The 17,814-nt window shown below is 40.7% G+C and overlaps 1 protein-coding gene and 1 long non-coding RNA gene across 2 annotated transcripts in view; one reads left to right on the top strand and one right to left on the bottom strand.

Moving 5' to 3' along the window:
* Positions 1-3,984, top strand: part of cfap299 (cilia and flagella associated protein 299) — a 616,657-nt gene extending 612,673 nt beyond the window's left edge. Inside the window, exon 6 of the mRNA XM_059988714.1 lies at positions 2,255-3,984. Within this exon, the coding sequence (XP_059844697.1) occupies positions 2,255-2,350 (96 nt within the window). The 3' untranslated portion in view covers positions 2,351-3,984. The remainder of the gene's footprint in view (positions 1-2,254) is intronic.
* LOC132404536 (uncharacterized) lies at positions 65-16,069 on the bottom strand. The gene is made up of 3 exons (XR_009515560.1): positions 15,985-16,069; positions 1,796-1,924; positions 65-399 (listed from the first exon to the last, which is right to left on the bottom strand). It is a non-coding gene; the product is annotated as an uncharacterized LOC132404536 (long non-coding RNA).
* Between the last annotated feature and the right edge of the window lie 1,745 nt (positions 16,070-17,814).

Raw genomic sequence — 17,814 nt, 5'->3', positions numbered from 1 at the left:
CTCTGAAGATAGTGGATACAGAAGTGTTTTATTCAACAAAAATGAGGAGCAGGCATCATATTGAGACACCATTAAAGGAAGAGGTCTGTTCAACTCAATATTAAATGACATTTTATATGCTGAAGACCAATGGTAACAGCAGGACAATTCTATAGTTACAATGCGTCCTCTGAATTACATATATTTTTCATACACCCACTTGTTTGCACCCACACTCCAGCCACCCAAAATCAATGTTAATCAGCACTGTTTGGTTTTCAATCATCTGGTGTCCACAGCTCCAAGGAAACTATTGATCAGGGCTGCATTTTAAATTTAATCTACAATCCATGTTCATGTTTGAAGAATGACTGCTGCTGAATTTACCATTTGTTTTATACCCAAACTCCAGAATATGTCCTAACATAGAGAAAAAAGACATCTTAATGTCTATAATCAGGAATGAAAAATCAGTTGCTGTTGTTAACTAAGTTGCTTATTAGTTAGTTAAGTTAGTTTATCTGAAATTTGGGTGAACTATGATCTACATGGTACATCCTTTAAGTTGACTTGATACACTGATTGTGAGAATCTGAATTTAAAACATCAAATAATTTTAAGATAAATGCTGAAAGATACAGCAAGTAAGGCCACATCTATGGTAAGAGAATGAGAGATGATATTGCCGGGGGGTGGGGTGGTGGTGTCGGAGGCGGTTAGCTCTGATTGGGTAAAACTGGGATGACCATGGGAAGAACATGAATAAAGTAATTTGATGAATGAGTGAATGGGATCAGTGAGGGAGTGAGAGCGTAGACCGAAGAATGTAGGAGCTGTGGAATGCAGAGCAGATTGATATGCCCATCAGATCTGTCTGGGTATGTCATCCACTTCCAAAGAGGGAAAAAAGTAGGATATAAAGATAGGCCAATATCATAGATGGACAGAGAAATCAAGTACCCCGAAGTTAGAGAATTCACTATTGAGACCCGAAGACTGTGCCACGTCCAACCAGAAGATAAGGAGTTCCTTGAGCTTGCCTTGGGCTTCATTGTGCAGAAGGCCAAAGACAGAAAGGTCAAAGGTGGGAATGGGGTGAAGTATTAAAATTGCAAGCACTGGAAAGTTCAGGTACACCTCTTTGCTCTGAGTAGAGTTGATCTTCAAAACAGTCATTCAATCTAACGTGGAGGATACTACATTGTAACCACCAAGAGCAGTACACTGGATCAGAAGAGGTGCAAGTGAATTAGTACTTCACCTGAAAAGACTGTTTGGATGCTAGGGTGGTAAAAAGGGGGGCGATGAAAGGACGCCTATGCTATTAAAATGAGACCCAATACAAGCATAAGAAATAGCACTTCATCTTCTGTCCTTGTACACTGCAGCTTTCTGGACTCAACACTGAATCCTAAATCTTTTAGTAGCTTGATTTCTCTATCTGTTTTGAACATACATCTGATACATCTATGATATTGGCCTAGCTTATTTATGTTTTTACCTTTCTTTCTTTCTTTTTCTCCTCTGGAACTAAATGATGTCCCCAGCCTGAAGTGTTGAGATTATCCTCTTCTTCTGCATTCACAACTCTTACATTATTTGTCTACAGTATATTCCTCTGTCTATGTACTCACTCCCTAACTGCTTCCATTCACTCACTCACCAAATAACCTTGTTTGCATCTTGTCCACATGGCAAACCTGGTTTAACCCTTTCAGAGACATCCACCCTCTCTGCAGCTTACTGACTTTCTTTTATCACTTTACCAGTTCTGAAGATGGGTCTTAACCCAAGACATTAACTCTTTTTCTCTTACCACAGATGTAACCTGATCCACTGTGCACTTCCAGCATTTTCTATTTTATTTTGGACTTCCAGCATCTGCAGTATTTTTGACTCCCTCTGATCTGTTGTCATGAGGCAGCATTCTGTTCCAGTTGGATGACTTGGGAAAGACACAGAGTTAAAAGGGAAGGGTTATTGAAGCCAGGGTAACATTTTGTTTTGACAGTTCTAGAAATATGCCTAAAGGTAGAACACCAATTACTGGAATGAAAACCAATGCTTTATTGCTTTATGTTCATAACTGATTTAGTAAATATTTACCTGCATAAAGATAGAACTAATGCAAGCAGAGTTTTCTATGAAATCTGCAGACAACCTTGAGTTCCATTTAACACATTGATAAAAAGACTTTTACGTCAAAGACAAGTTAATATTTAAAATATTAATTGGAACCATGCATTTTAACCTGTATTTCCCTTTTTTTTGGCAGGGAACTCCTGGGGATAACACCACTCGAAACTTAATTGATACAGAACTTTATGTTCAAGTAGTCATCTATGACCATGTCACAAGAAGAAAAACCTGAGTATCTTTGACAACTGAAAGAATGATCCCTTGTGTACATGTAATTGTTGTCACTCAAAGGGATGTTTAACCAATTGTATAAGCTGTGGGAAAAAGAAATAAACTTCATAGACATCATTCGCATCTATCTTCTGTATCTCTTATTTTAATTATTTAATTATGTGTTTATTTTGCTTTATCGGCATAGCTTACTGGAAAAAGGTAGAGCTATTTTATCCTTATTGAATGAAAATTAGCAGCAACTGGGAAGTACTATGATGTTGTAATTTTTCAACAAAATAAGATTATTTCTTGCTTGCTATACTTTGCTATTGTCCAAATGAATGCTGTTTGTGGAAAATTCTACCCCATCATTCCAGGTTAAAGAAAAATAGAATATTCTCTGACCAAAACACAAGAGATTCTGCAGATGCTGGAAATCCAGAGCAACACATAAAATGCTGGAGGAGCTCAGCAGGTCAGTCAGCATTAATGGAAAAGAATAAACAGTCAATGTTCCTGGCAGAGACCCTTCTTTATGACTGGGAAGGAAAGGGGAAGATACCAGAATAAAAATATGGAAGAGGGGATGGAGGAGAGCTAGAAGGTGAAAGGTAAAGGGCTGGAGAAGAAAGTATCTGATAGGAGAGGATGGTGGACCATGGGAGTATGATAAGAAGGAGGGGCACCAGGGGGAGGTGATAGGCAGGTGAGGAGAAGAGGGCAGAGTGAGGAATAGAAAAAGAGGGAAGTGGGAGTGAGAAACAGATACTGGACAGAGAAACGGATGTTCATGCCATTCATACCTAAACGGAACTTGTGGTGTTACTTTTGTACCTTGAGAGTAGCCTTATCATGGCAAAAGTGGAGGCATAAAACAACATGTCAGAATGAGAATGGGGATAGGATTTAAAATGGTTGGCCACAGGGAAATTTCACTTCTGGCTGATGGAGCAGAGGTGCTCAACAAAGCAGTCCCTCAATTTACATCAGGTCTCACCAATGTAGAGGAAGTCACATCAGGAGCAGTGGATACAATAGATGACCCCAACAGATTCACAGGGGACGTGTTGCCTCACCTGGAAGGACAGTTTGGGGCCCTGAATGGAGGTAAGGGAGGAGGTGAATGGGCAGGTGTAGCGTTTTTGTCACTTGCAGGGATATATGCCAGGAGGGAGATAGTGGGAAGGGACAAATGGACAAGGGATTTACAAAGAGAGCAATCCCTGCAGAAAGCAGAGAGAAAGGGTGGGCAAGGTAATGACGTGTGTGGTGGTAGGATCCTGTTGAAGATTGCGTAAATTGTGAAAAATGATGTGTTGGATGCGGAGGCTCATGGAGTGGTAGGTGAGGATAAGAGAAACTCTATCGCCGTTAAGGTGATGGAAAGATGGGGTGAGCACTGAAAGAAGAGCCTCATCCTGGGAAGTTATGTGGCGAAGATGAAGGAACTGAGAAAAGAGAGTGGTATATTCACACAAGGCAGTGTGGAAAGAGGTATAACGAAGATAGTCGTGTGAATCGGTAGGCTTATAAAAGATGGCGTTAAGACAGTTTGTCTCCAGAGATGGAGACAGAGAGATCTTGCCCTTAAGTTCACTTGGTCCATTTCAGACAACTCTCTTCCCTTTCTTGATCCTTCTGTTTCCATCTGTGGTGGGGGGGTGGGGGGAATGAACTGTACACTGACATCTTTTATAAACCAACCAATTCCCAAGGCTTTCTTGCCTATACCTTCTACCATACTGTCTCCTGTAAAAATACTATTCCTTTTTCTCAGGTCCTTTGTATCTGCTGCACAAAGTCATAGATTCACAGAATATTAAGGCATAGAAACAGGCAATTTGGCCCATTTAGTCTGTGCCAAACCATTAATCTGCCTAGCCCAATCGACCTGCACCCAGACCATAGCTACCACCCCAAGCCCCTTTTATCCATGCACCTGTAAAATTCAACCCCACATCCACCACTTGTACTGGCAGCTTGTCCCACACTTGCATCACCCTCTGAGTGAAAAAGATCCTCTTAAATGTTTCACCCGTTACCCTTAACCCAGGGCGTCGAATTGTAATTTCACCCAACCTCAGATGAAAAAGCCTGCTTGCATTTAACCTGTCTATATCCTTCATGATTTTTCTAAAGAATAAAGTCCAAATTTATTCAACCTTTCCTGTAACTTAGTCCTCAAGGCCCTGGACCATCCTTTTCTCTGCAGTCTTTCAAACTTATTTACATCTTTCTTGTAGGTAGTTGACCAAAATTGGACACAATACTCCAAGTTATACCTCACCAATGTTTTATACAATTCCATCATGACACCCCAATTCTTGCACTCAATAATACATTAAATTTTAAAGGCCAATGTGCCAAAAGCTTTCTTTACAACCCTGTCAATCTGTGACACCCTTAAAGACTCACTAAACGAGTTCTCCAGTTTGTCCTGACTGAGCACTGCTGTGATATTTTCCCTAACTAGCATGCCACCCTTCCTCCTTTAATCCCTCCTGCTCTATCATGTCTAAAACAATGGAACCCCAGAACACTGAGCTGCCATCCAACCCCTCTAGCAACCAAGTCTCACTAATGGCTACATTGTCATAATTCCATAAGACCACAAGACCATAAGATATAGGAGCAGAAGTAGGCAATTTGGCCCATTGAATCTTTCTCCGCCATTTCTTCATGGCTGATCTATTTTCCCTCTCAGGCCAATCTCCTGCCTGGTCACCATCCCTTCATGCCCTGATGAATCAAGAATCTATCAACCTCTGCCTAAATTGTACCCAATGAATTGGCTTCCCCAGCAGCTTGTGGCAACAAATTTCACAGATTCACCACACTCTGGTTAAAGAAATTCGTCCTCATCGCCGTTCTAAATGGACGTCCCTCTAATCCGAGGCTGCATCCTCTGACCCAAGTACACGACACCCACTGGTTCTCCTTCATCTGTCCTGCTTGTTATATCTTCAAAGAATTCCAACAGACTTGTCAGGCAAGATTTCCCCTTAAGGAAACGATGCCGACCACAGCTTATTTTATCATGTGCCTCCAAGTACCCCAAAGCCACATCCTTAACAATTGACCCCAACATCATCCCAACCACTAAGGTCAGACTAAAAGGTCTATACTTCCTTTCTTCTGCCTCTCTCCCTTTTCGAAGAGTGGAGTGACATTTGCAATTTTCTAGTCCTCTGGAAACATGCCAGAATCAATGTATTCTTCAAAGATAATTACTAATGCCTCCACAATCTCTTCACCATCCTCTTTCTGAGTACTGGGCTATATATCATCTGATCTAGGTGACTTACCTACCTTCAGATCTTTCAGTTTCACAAGGACTTCTCCTGGGTAATGGCAACTTCACACACTACAAATTTCACTCTCAAATTTCCAGCATACTGCTTGTGTCTTCCATAGTGAAGACTGATGCAAAATACTTTTTCAGTTCATCTGATATTCCCTTGTTCCCCCATTACTACCTCTCCAGCATCATTTTCCAGTGGTCTGATATCTACTCTTCACCTCTCTTTTATTCTTTATATATCTGAAGAAACTTTTGGTATCCTCTTTAATATTATAGGCTAGTTTACCTTAAAATTCCATGTTTTCTTTCCTTATGACTTTTTTAGTTCTCTTGCTAGTTTTTAAAAGCTTCCCAATCCTCTAACTTCCCACTAATTGTTGCTCTATTTTATGCCCTCACTTTGGCTTTTATGTTGGCTTTGACTTCTATTGTCGGCCATATTTGTGTCATCCTACCTTTAGAATACTTCTTCTTCTTCTTCTTTGGGATGTATGTATCCTACACCTTCTGAATTGTTTTCAGAAATTCCAGCCATTGCTGCTCTACTGTCATCCCTGCCAGTGTTCTTTTCCAATCAGTTTTGGGCAGCTCCTCTCTCATGCCTCTATAATTCTCTTTACTCTACTGTAATACTGATATGATTGACTTTAGCTTCTCCTTCTCAAATTGTATGGTGAATTATATCATATTACGATTACCAGCCCCTAAGGGTTCCTTTACCTTATGCTGTCTAATCAATTCCAGTTCATTGCACAACACTCAATCCAGAATAGCCAATCCCTTAGTGAGCTCAACCATCAGCTTCTCTAAAAAGCCATCTCATAGGCATTCCATGTGCCGATCTATGCCCTAAACTCATCCACCTTTCCTACAATTGTGATTGCATTGAAAAATATGCATCTCAGGTTCTGATCCCAGGTGTGGTATTCCTTTCCAGACATCCTCTTTCTTCAAGGAATGACATTTCTATTTATCCATCATTAAAACTGCCCTCACCCACATCTCTTCCATTTACCAGACATCTGTGCTCACCCCATCTTCCCGCCAAATTAACAGTAATAGAATTTCTCTTGTCTTAACGTACTACCCCCATGAGTCTCTGCTTCTGACCCATCATCCTCCACAATTTCTGCCACCTTCAATGGTATCCTATCGCCAAGCACATCTTTATGTTTCCCCCACACTCTGCTTTCCACAGGGATCACTCTGTCATGATTCTTTTGTCCATTCATCTCTCCCCACTAATCTTCCTTTTGGCACATATCCATGCAAGCAACAGAAATGCTACACCTGCCCATTCACCCCCTCCCTCACCTCCATTCACGGCTCCAAACAGTCCTTCTAGGTGAGGCAACACTTCACCTGCAAATTGGTTGGATTGTCTATCATATCCAATGCTCCCAAAGTGGCCTCCCCTGCATTGCTGAGACTCAATGTAGATTAGGGACAGCTTTGTCGACCACCTCCACTCCATCCACCAAAAGTGCAATTTCCTATTTTAATCCCCATTCCTGTTCTATATTGGTGCATGGCCTCCTCTCTTGCCACAATGAGGCCACTCTTGGGGTTGAGGAGAAACTCATATTTTGTCTAGGTAGCCTCCAACCTGATGGCATGAACATCGATTTCTCTTTCTGTTTTTTCCCCCTCTCTTTTATCTCTTCATCTATTCCCCTCTCTGGCCTCTTACCCCTTCTCCTCACCTGCCTATCATCTCCCACTTGTATCATCTTTCTTCCATTACTCCCATGGTTCACTCTCCTATCAGATTCCTTCTTCTCCAGACCTTTACCTTTCCCAACCACCTGGCTTCACCTATCACCTTCTAGATAGTATTCTTTCCCCGCCCCCCTGGTGTCTTCCCCCTCCTTCCCAGTCCAAAAGAAGGGTCTCGACCCAAGACATCGACTGTTTATTCAAATCAATAGTTGCTGCCTGACCTGCTGAGTTCCTCGAGCATTCCATGTGTGTTATTCTCTGACCTTTCATCCTTTTTCCTGCACACGTATTTCCAAGACCCTGACTTGGAACTACTTTGAACAATGCAACTGAGGTTGAGGATTCAGTAGAATTAGTAAAAGACTGAATCCACTTCCCTCCAATCTGGAATACTCTATGAAAACTTCTTAAGAGGTAGCCAGAGTACACTTGTACCAGAGATAAAGGGAGGGTAACCAAGCTGGTATCCAAAAGACAAAGCAGGAAATGGTAGGATGTACAGAAACTAGAGCAGATGACAAGTCTGCACAGTCTTACATAAGGTTTTAAGCTGGGTTTAAATTGTGCAAAGGAAAAGTGAAAATAAAATGAAACCAAACACGACAATAGATCAGTGGCTGATTTTCAACAAGCATATTAGCAGTTTCAACAATGTAAAGCAAGTGATAGATCAATTAAGGACATACAATGATCAACTGATGGAGCCAAATTAATGGCTAATGTACTTAATGAGAATTATTTTTCAGGTTTTTAAAGTTTTTCAGACTTTTCTAAAATCACTTTAAGTCAGTACATTACTGGATAATTCATTTACTCAGAATGCTCACAAGAAAATGATCCTCAGGGTGACATATATGTACTTTGATAATAAATTTACTTTGTATTTTAAACAGTAGAAAGATTGGAGGTGTAAAATGAGTAAATTACTCAGTGCAGATTGCTGAGCGAAGTTAGAATGGAAGGTGAAGTTACAATCATCCAAATCTCCCTTCTTACTGCGATAGGCCAAAGGAAAGGATATTTGCAAATGTTGTAATATTTTTCAAATAAATAAAACAAAATGACACTGGAAATTACAGCTGCTACAATGGAAATCTTTTTGTTGAAATAATAATGTTGGAGAATATTAACAGCCACCTTGATTGTACTGATAAATGAAAGAGCATGGATTAGTTTGGATCATTTTGTGTTTGGCAAACTTGTTGGATAGGTTGATGAAGTGAAGAGAAGCAACTTCAAGAGGATGAAGAGTCATTAACAAGAGGAAACAGATCTGAAGTGACTGACAACAGAATCAGAAGGAGGAATACTATATCACGCATAGTGTTGGTTTTGCAATGTACCATTTGTTGAAAGGATGCACAGACATTAAGTAGTAGCTTTTGCAAGGGGATTATGTAAATATTTTAGGAATAAAATACATGGATTTAGGTAAAGATAAAGAGTGTGTAACTAACTTGATTTCTTGTTGAAAGAGCTGGTTCTGTCTCATTTAGCCCACCTAACTTTAACCATGCAGTCCAACTCCATGGTTCTATGAATGTTAAAGAGACAGTTAAGGATGGCTTTATACATAGACTCTTATTAAAAATCAAAACGAGTCATGTTAATAAAATCAGTCTTTGTAAAGATGCTTACTGTGTTTAAGAAACTGATTTTATTGCAATGTTACGCTAAGTAGATTATTACACAAACTTTGGGATACTTTGAAAGGCTGTTTGATGATTTCCAGATGGTTCAATATATTGTTGCAGCATTCAAGAAAATTAATTAAACCCCACAACCCTATTTATGTACTACAGACTCCTGTCAAACTTATATAATGCACCCTGACCTTCAATGGTAATTATGATAGTATTAATTTCCTGTGATAAATAGAACCCATTGTTAACCTACTTAATATCAAAATTAATAACTTTTTGTCAATAAGATTTTTGTAAGCTTATAATCCTATAGTTCCTTTACAAAGTAGTCTGCAGAGAAAGGGCAAGTTTTCAACAGGAAAATTTCCAAAAATAATTTCAATGAATGTCAAATACACAAAAAGTAAATTATTTACTGTGATAATTTTGACTTCTATGATGATTGTCTGGATAATTTAATTTACATATAACCATATAACAATTACAACATGGAAACAGACCATCTCGGCCTTTCTAGTCTATGCCGAACGCTTACTCTCACATAGTCCCACCAACCTGCACTCAGCCCATAACCCTCCATTCTTTTCCTGTCCATATACCTATCCAATTTTACTTTAAATGACAATATCAAACCTGCCTCTACCACTTCTACTGGAAGCTCGTTCCACACAGCTACCACTCGCTGAGTAAAGAACTTCCCCCTCATGTTACCCTTAAACTTTTGCCCCCTAACTCTCAACTCATGTCCTCTTGTTTGAATCTCCCCTACTCTCAATGGAAAAAGCCTATCCACTTCAACTCTATCTATTCCCCTCATTATTTTAAATACCTCTATCAAGTCCCCCCTCAACCTTCTATGCTCCAAAGAATAAAGACCTAACTTGTTCAACCTTTCTCTGTAACTTAGGTGCTGAAAGCCAGGTAACATTCTAGTAAATCTCCTCTGTACTCTCTCTATTTTGTTGACATCTTTCCTCTAATTCGGTGACCAGAACTGTACACAATACTCCAAATTTGGCCTCACCAATGCCTTGTACAATTTTAACAATACATCCCAACTCCTATACTCAATGCTCTGATTTATAAAGGCCAACATACCAAAAGCTCTCTTCACCACCCTATCCACATGACATTCCACCTTCAGGGAACTATGCACCATTATTCCTGGATCATTCTGTTCTACTGCATTCTTCAATGCCCTACCATTTACCATGTATGTCCTATTTGGATTATTCCTACCAAAATGTAGCACCTCACAATTATCAGCATTAAACTCCATCTGTATATTGAATGTATATTTATCTGTACAATTTATAAATTTAGACAGAAATTATGAAAATGTAGGTGCATAACAGAAAAACTTTTTAATCACATTCATAATAACTGGCAGGCAACTTGCATTTAGAGCAAGCTTCCCTCTACCTAAATAAGAATTCTCTGAATTTAAATTGGATGAATTTCTGCCAGGTCCATCGATATTCTAGCACCAGATACATATACCTCTTCTCCAAATATACCCCTTCCCCACATGAAATGTAAAATCCAATCCATGTCAAATGACAATTCTTAAGCAACTTTAGGAGTTTCAACACTTCTCCTTTCAACACTGCCTTTCCTACTGAACAAAACAGTCTTCTTTGTGAAGCAACAATTCACCTGAACTTCAATCAATCTAGTGTATTGCATTCAATATTTATGATGTAGATTCCTCTACACTGGAGAGAACAATTTGCCATTTCACCAATTAAAGCTTCCATTGTGTACCGATTAAAGTGATGAGGGAGATTGAAGCATTGAGGCGAATGCAGAGGGTAAGCGCTGGCTGCCTGTCTTTTGATCGCCCTGCTATGGAGATTGGAGAGCCTGCCACTGGGTGCAGAGTGTTGCCCAGGTTTTCTGCATTTTGGATGTGGACTTGGACTATATGCTTTTTTTTTCAGTTTTATGGTTTTTTTAATATTTGGTGTTTTTCACTCAATCTTTCTCATTTTTTGTGCGGGGAGGTGGATTTGGGAGTCAATGTGCCTGTTGCTTTTTGTTGATTTTTTGTGTGGGAGGAGGGATTTGTAGGTTGATGATTGTGTTGCCTTTGTTTTGTTTTATTTCATGGCTACCCAGAGAAGAAGAATTTTGGAGTTGTATGACAGAACAGGTTGGGAATGTTAATTCTCCCACTAACCTTGCCCCTTTGCCCGGTTAGTCACTCTTCCTTGTTCTGTCCCTGGTCTAGTTTTCCCAGTAGTTCACACACTTTGCCCTCCTGTCCTGTAGTTCTTGGGAGTTCACCACCTACACACCCCAACAGTAAAACAATCACTAGCTTAGCTAATCGAAACAATCTCCTCAGTTAACATACTCTACTGGTTTATAACTCATAAAAATAAGGATTCTAGACTCAGGCATTCCAAACAGTTTCATTTATTTTCACTCACCTCGGTTATGTCAGTTTATAGACAGCAGGACAGCCCCAAAAGACCCAAGGGACGGTTCGGGGTGTCCTAAAATAATGCCTGTGTTAGTCAGAGCAGGCAGACCACACCCTACACGGACAACAGCACTGGGGGGGGGCATTATTCTTTTATATTCATCTGAGTGTGTGGACACTGATCTGTGGGTTTAACTAGGACATTTGTTGAGGAATAAAACTGTAGGATGTTAAAATCCCTGTTTAAAATGTTGCAATTCTACATCTGAAATAATTATTATATTCTGGTCAAGTGATTATGCCCCCACCACCCCTCCCAGACCAACAGTAGAATTTCCTGGTCCTTCTAGGCCAGGTGGAGGCAGATTTACCCATACCTGATAGTGAGGTGTCCAGGGACCCCTCGAGGGAGGACAAGCCCCAAGACAGCACAGGTGAGGGCATTGTCTCTTGTGTCTCATAAATGAGGGATCACATGGAGGCCTACAGAGAGGAGGCTTGGTACAATCTGGAGAGGACCCAGCAGAACCGGAAGAGTGGGTATCACCATAAAGCATAGCAATGTGAGTTCACCCCTGGTCAGAAGCTATTTCTGCTACTTCCCACCTCCACCAAGACTCTCTTGGCCAAGTGGCAGGTGCCTGTTGGAGTCCCGAGGAAACAAGGTCCAGTCACCTATGAAGTGCTCCATCCGGGAAAAGGAAAGGCTTCTCAGACATGTGTCAACCGGCCAAGTGAGTGGAAAGAAAGAGAGGGCCTGTAACTTCCCTTGATGGTCCAACAGGTAGAGGTAGAACAGCTGGTATCATACCTTAGTCAAATGCTGCTACCACGGGAGACAAGGTATTCCACTGCTGAGAAGGAAGCTCTTGCCATAAAATGGGCCTTGGAGAGCCTCTGGTATTACCTGCTGGGCAGAGAATTATTTCTGGAGACTGACTACAAAGCACTCACCTGGATCCACTCCATGAAAGGCCACAATGCACACATCAAGAAATGGTACCTGGCTCTAAAACTGTTCCATTTCAACATCTCTCATAAGGCAGGACAGTACAATGCAATGGCAGACTATCTCTCCCAAATTGCCCACCTTGTGCAGTCCAGGTAAGGTGGTGGGGGGGGGGGGGGTGATGTGACAGAACAGGTTGGGAACGTTAATTCTCCCGCTAACCTTGCCCCTTTGCCCGGTTAGTCACTCCTCCTCGTTCTGTCCCTGGTCTAGTTTCCCCAGTAGTTCACACTCTTTGCCCTCCTGTCCTGTAGTTCTTGGGAGTTCACCATTTACACACCCCAACAGTAAAACAATCACTAGCTTGGCTAATCAGCTAATGTGCTGTCTTGGTTTATAACTCATAAAAATTAGCATTCCAAACAGTTTCTTTTATTTTCACTCTCCCTCTTACATCAGTTTGTAGACAGCAGGACAGTCCCAAAAGACCCAATGGACAGTTTGGGGTGTCCTAAAATAATGCCTGTGTTAGTGGGAGCAGGTAGACCACACCCTACACGGACAACACCATGGGGGGGGGGCATTATTCTTTTATATTCATCTGAGCATGTGGGCACTGATCTGTGGGTTTAACTAGACATTTGTTGTGAAATGAAACTGTAGGATGTTAGAATCCCTGTTTAAAATGTTCCAATTCTGCATGTGAAATAATTATTATGTTCTGGTCACGTGATTATCCCCCCCCCCCCAGTAGAATTTCCATGTCCTTCTCAGCCAGGTGGAGGTAGATTTAAACCCTCAGTCTGGCTTTGCTGGAGAGGGGTGAATGTTGGATCTGACAGTTGGTGAATAGTTATATTGGAAAGTTAAGGACAAAGTGTGTTGTGGAGAAAGCCTCTGTATATTTGTAAATTTTTGTACATGCATGTTTGTTTTCATCTGTCTGTTTGTAAATACTACTTTCCTTCACAACTTTGAGCAGCTTTTGATTTTTTTATCACCTGGCACTAAATAAAACCCCTTTGCACTAACAAGCTGTGACATATCATCTTTTTTCTCGACTGGTGACTCTCATCGGGCGCGCTTACCCACATCCGACACTCAATAATAAACAAATGCAGGATGGGTGATGCTTTGGTGAACCTGCATTCAGTTCACAGAAGTGATCGTGGAGCTCAGAGTGCTTTCTACTTTAATCTACTTGCACCTTTGACCTTTCTGCTTGAGGCTTCAGCTTCTCTCTGGTCACATTGCAGCCTTCTGGATTCAATATAGAATACTTTGGCCAAACTCCCTTTCTTTCTATCTGAATTGGCCACTACCACCTGTCATCATTTTGTGTCAGTTGTTCTTTTTCCCTGTTTCTAATCCTGCCCTTGCTATTAGCACCACACAAACAGATAGCAACATAATCTGCTGTATGACTGCTGCATTTAACTATCTGGTCTCACCACATCAGAAGATTTCCTTTTATACCTCCCATTATCACCCTACTTTCTCTGCGACTGATACTAATTTGTTTCCACTCTTTCCTAGTTCTGATGAAGGGTCCCAGACCTGAAACTCTTACAGTATCTCATTCTATGCATTCTGCCTTCCCTGTTGAGTGACTCCAGCATTTTATGATTTTATTTCAGATCTGTGACATTGAACAATCTTCTGGAGAAATTCAGTGGGGAGAGCAGCATCTGCAGGAGGAAAGAAATTTTCAACTTACTGGGTCCTGTCGCAGGATTTTTTCCCCAAAGCGTCACTAATATCTTTCCTCCCATAGATCCAGCTTGGCAGCAGTTGTAGTCTCTTGTGTCTCCACTGAAGCATTTTCAGTCCATGATGGTGTGCCGAATTTTTAACTTCTTCCAACTCAATCTAAAGCTTCCTTCCCGCATGAACCTCCACATTTTTTTCTTTCATCCATGTACCTTAAAACTACTTGGTGTCTGTAAACTGCTTTGAGATATCATATGATTTTAAATGCTTTGAAGTCTCATATGGCAATATTGATATTGTTCTTTCTATGTCATCCAGAAAATACCCGTGCTCATGGAGGCACAATTTAAATTCCCCTTTGAAAATGTGCTGCCTGCCTTATTTTGGTCAGACTGTATGCTGCCAAAACCTATATTAAAAAAAATTACTGTGTACTCAGCTTATGTCCTTTCGCCAAATTCTGAGCAATTTTATTTTGCAAGTTCAGACGAGCAAAGTGCAGAGTTTGGCCTTGCCAGTAATAGGGCCCAGCAACACTCGCTGTAAGATCTGTAAACACCTCATTACCTGAAAAGTTGAGATAGATAGGTTCTTAATTAGCCAGGGCATCAAAGGGTATGGGGAGAAGGCAGAGGAGTGGGGATGACTGGAAGAATTGGATCAGCCCATGATTGAATGGCGGAGCAGACTTGATGAGCTGACTTTTGCTCCTATATCTTGTGGTCTTATGAAATATCTTCTCCTTCTTTGCTGGTTTCAATTTGGGAAATGTGGCCTCCCAACATAGCAGTTCTCTATTTCTCAGGCAGCTCTAATGTCAAAGAACTTGTAAAATTTCAGGTGAAAATTGCTCCTTTTAAACAGTAAATAGGTGAATCTTGAAGTAAGGCGGGATGCAGCATTACTGTTTCCTTAGTACACTAAATGCTGGAGGAACTCAGCAGATCAGGCAACAGCTAAGGAAATGAATAATCAGTCAACATTTCGGGCCAAGACCCTTTCTCAGACACTAAAGTTTCCTTGCAAATTTCCAATGTACTATTCCTGACCACAGCTCAAGTTAGGGTAGGAAGGTGGTGGGAAATTTGGGAACTAATGTAGTTTTTTATTTGGACCCTTTCAAAGCCGTAGCTTCAGACCATGAATAATCACAGAAATGGGTTAATCACTTTATTAACAGTTTCAGAATTATTTTGTAATCTTAGATTATAACAAACAAGAAGTGCTCCTGTTTAGAAAAGTCATATTCAAAACTGAAAACATCAAAGATTTACACAAGTAGTAAGGAAATATAGACTAGCAATCAAAACAAATATAATCATGTAATATTGCATTCTTTTTAAATCCCCAGCTGCGCATTTAAGGCAATGTCTTATGTTTTATTCTTAATGTTGCTACAGATTTTTGAAATAATCCATGGATGACCATTTGTAATTTAATGTGTTTTTTCAGGAACTGCATGTTATCTCTTTGAATTCCCTCCTTGAACATCTCAGGCTGTGAAAAGCAGGGAGCTCCAGGGCAAATCGCCAGCATTTCTCCATGTAAGCACCACTAAGTTCATGCTATCCTGTGCAAATATGGAAGTCCTGAACATGCTGACAATTACTGGCATTTTGCCAATGATATGCCAACACTAGACTCCCCGGTGAGGTTGTACTTAGATTTGGCATTTCACCTCCAGGATATACATTCAGAATTTTGTGAATGACAAATGCATTAGCTCATTTGCTATTTATCTGGATCAATTCAGTTTACTTAAATATTATAAATCATTTTGAGTGTTTTATTTGTTTTAATTTTATTCAATGTTTAGAAATGTTTTAAAAATTTTTGGCAAATTTTAAAACATTTTTGAAAGTGTTGGAATGCATCTGAGTGGCAAGGCATTAGGAAAGATTAATACCTTTTGTATAATTGGCCAGCTGGTTTAGGTAATTGACATAAGAGGATATAGTAAGTTCCTCTGTTCATCATTGGATCAATAGTTCTGTAAAAAAAAAATAGAAGTTTTTGTGAGATACTTGAAACCCTTGTATGACATATCAGGACCTCAGACTTTATAAACTCTGGATCATTAACTGTATCATATGTAAACTGGTGCACAACAAACGTAAGTTAAGCACATCAGAATTAGAATCAGGTTTATTATCACCAGCTTGTGATGTGAAATTTGTTAACTTAGCAGCGGCAGTTCAATGCAATACATAAGCTAGCAGAGAGAGAAAAAATAATAAATAAATAAGTAAATCAATTACATATATTGAATAGATTAAAAAGTGCAAAAACAGAAATACTGTACATTAAAAAAAAGTGAGGTAGTGTCCAAAGATTCAATGTCCATTTAGGAATTAGATGACAGGGGGTAAGAAGCTGTTCCTGAATCACTGAGTGAGTGCCTTCAGGATTCTGTATCTCCTGCCTGATGGTAACAGTGAGAAAAGGACATGCCCTGGGTGCCGGAGGTCCTTAATAATGCCTTTCTCAGACACTGCTCCCTGAAGATGTCCTGGGTACTTTATAGGCTAGTACCCAAGATGGAGCTGACCAGATTTACAACCTTCTGTAGCTTCTTTTAGTCCTGTGCAGTGGCCCCTCCAGACCAGACAGTGATGCAGCCTGTCAGAATGCTCTCCACAGTACAACTATAGAAGTTTTTGAGTGTATTTGTTGACATGCCAAATCTCTTCAAATTCTTAATAAAATACAGCTGCTGTCTTGCCTTCTTTATAACTACATCGATATGTTGGGACCAGGTTAGATCCTCATAGATCTTGACACAGAGGAAATTGAAACTGCTCACTCTCTCCACTTCTGATCCTTTTAAGGATTGGTATGCATTCCTTCATCTTACCCTTCCTGAAGTCCACAATCAGCTCATTCTTCTTACTGACGTTGAGCGCCAGGTTGTTGCTACGGCACCATTCCACTAGTTGGCATACCTCACTCCTGTATGCCCTCTTGTCACCGCCTGAGATTCTACCAACAATGGTTGTATCGTCAGTAAATTTATAGATGGTACTTGAGCTATGCCTAGCCACACAGTCATGTGTATATTGAGTGTAGAGCAGTGAGCTAAGCACACTCCCCAGAGGTGCACCACTGTTGATCATAAGCAAGGAGGAGATGTTATCAGCAATCTGCACAGACTGTGGTCTTCCAGTTAGGAAGTCGAGGATCCAGTTGCAGAGGGAGGTACAGAGGCCCAGGTTCTGCAACCTCTCAATCAGGATTGTGGGGATGAGGGTACTAAGTGCTGAGCAATAGTCGAACAGCATCCTGACATAGGTGTTTGTGTTGTCCAGATGGTCTAAAGCCATGGAGAGCCATTGAGATTGCGCCTACCATTGACCTATTGTGGCGATAGGCAAATTGTAATGGGTTCAGGTCCTTGCTGAGTCAGCAGTTCAGTCTAGTCATGACCAACCTCTCAAAACATTTCATCACTCTCAATGTGAGTGCTACTGGGTGATAGTCATTAAGGCAGCCCACATTATTCTTCTTAGGCACTCGTATAGTTGTTGCCTTTTTGAAGCAAGTGGGAACTTCTGCCTGTAGCAGGGAGAGGTTGGAAATGTCCTTGAATACTCCCGCTAGTTGGATGACACAGGTTTTCAGAGCCTTACCAGGTACTCCATTGGGACCTTCCACCTTGCGAGGGTTCACTCTCTTTAAAGACAGCCTAGCGTCGGTGTCTGAGACGGAAATCACAGAGTCATTATGTGCAGCAGGGATC

The sequence above is a fragment of the Hypanus sabinus genome, chromosome 14 (genome assembly GCF_030144855.1).
Source record: "Hypanus sabinus isolate sHypSab1 chromosome 14, sHypSab1.hap1, whole genome shotgun sequence".
Classification (NCBI taxonomy): domain Eukaryota; kingdom Metazoa; phylum Chordata; class Chondrichthyes; order Myliobatiformes; family Dasyatidae; genus Hypanus; species Hypanus sabinus.
Note: the sequence above shows the minus strand (reverse complement) of the source record. Positions and strands in the feature narration are given on the sequence as shown.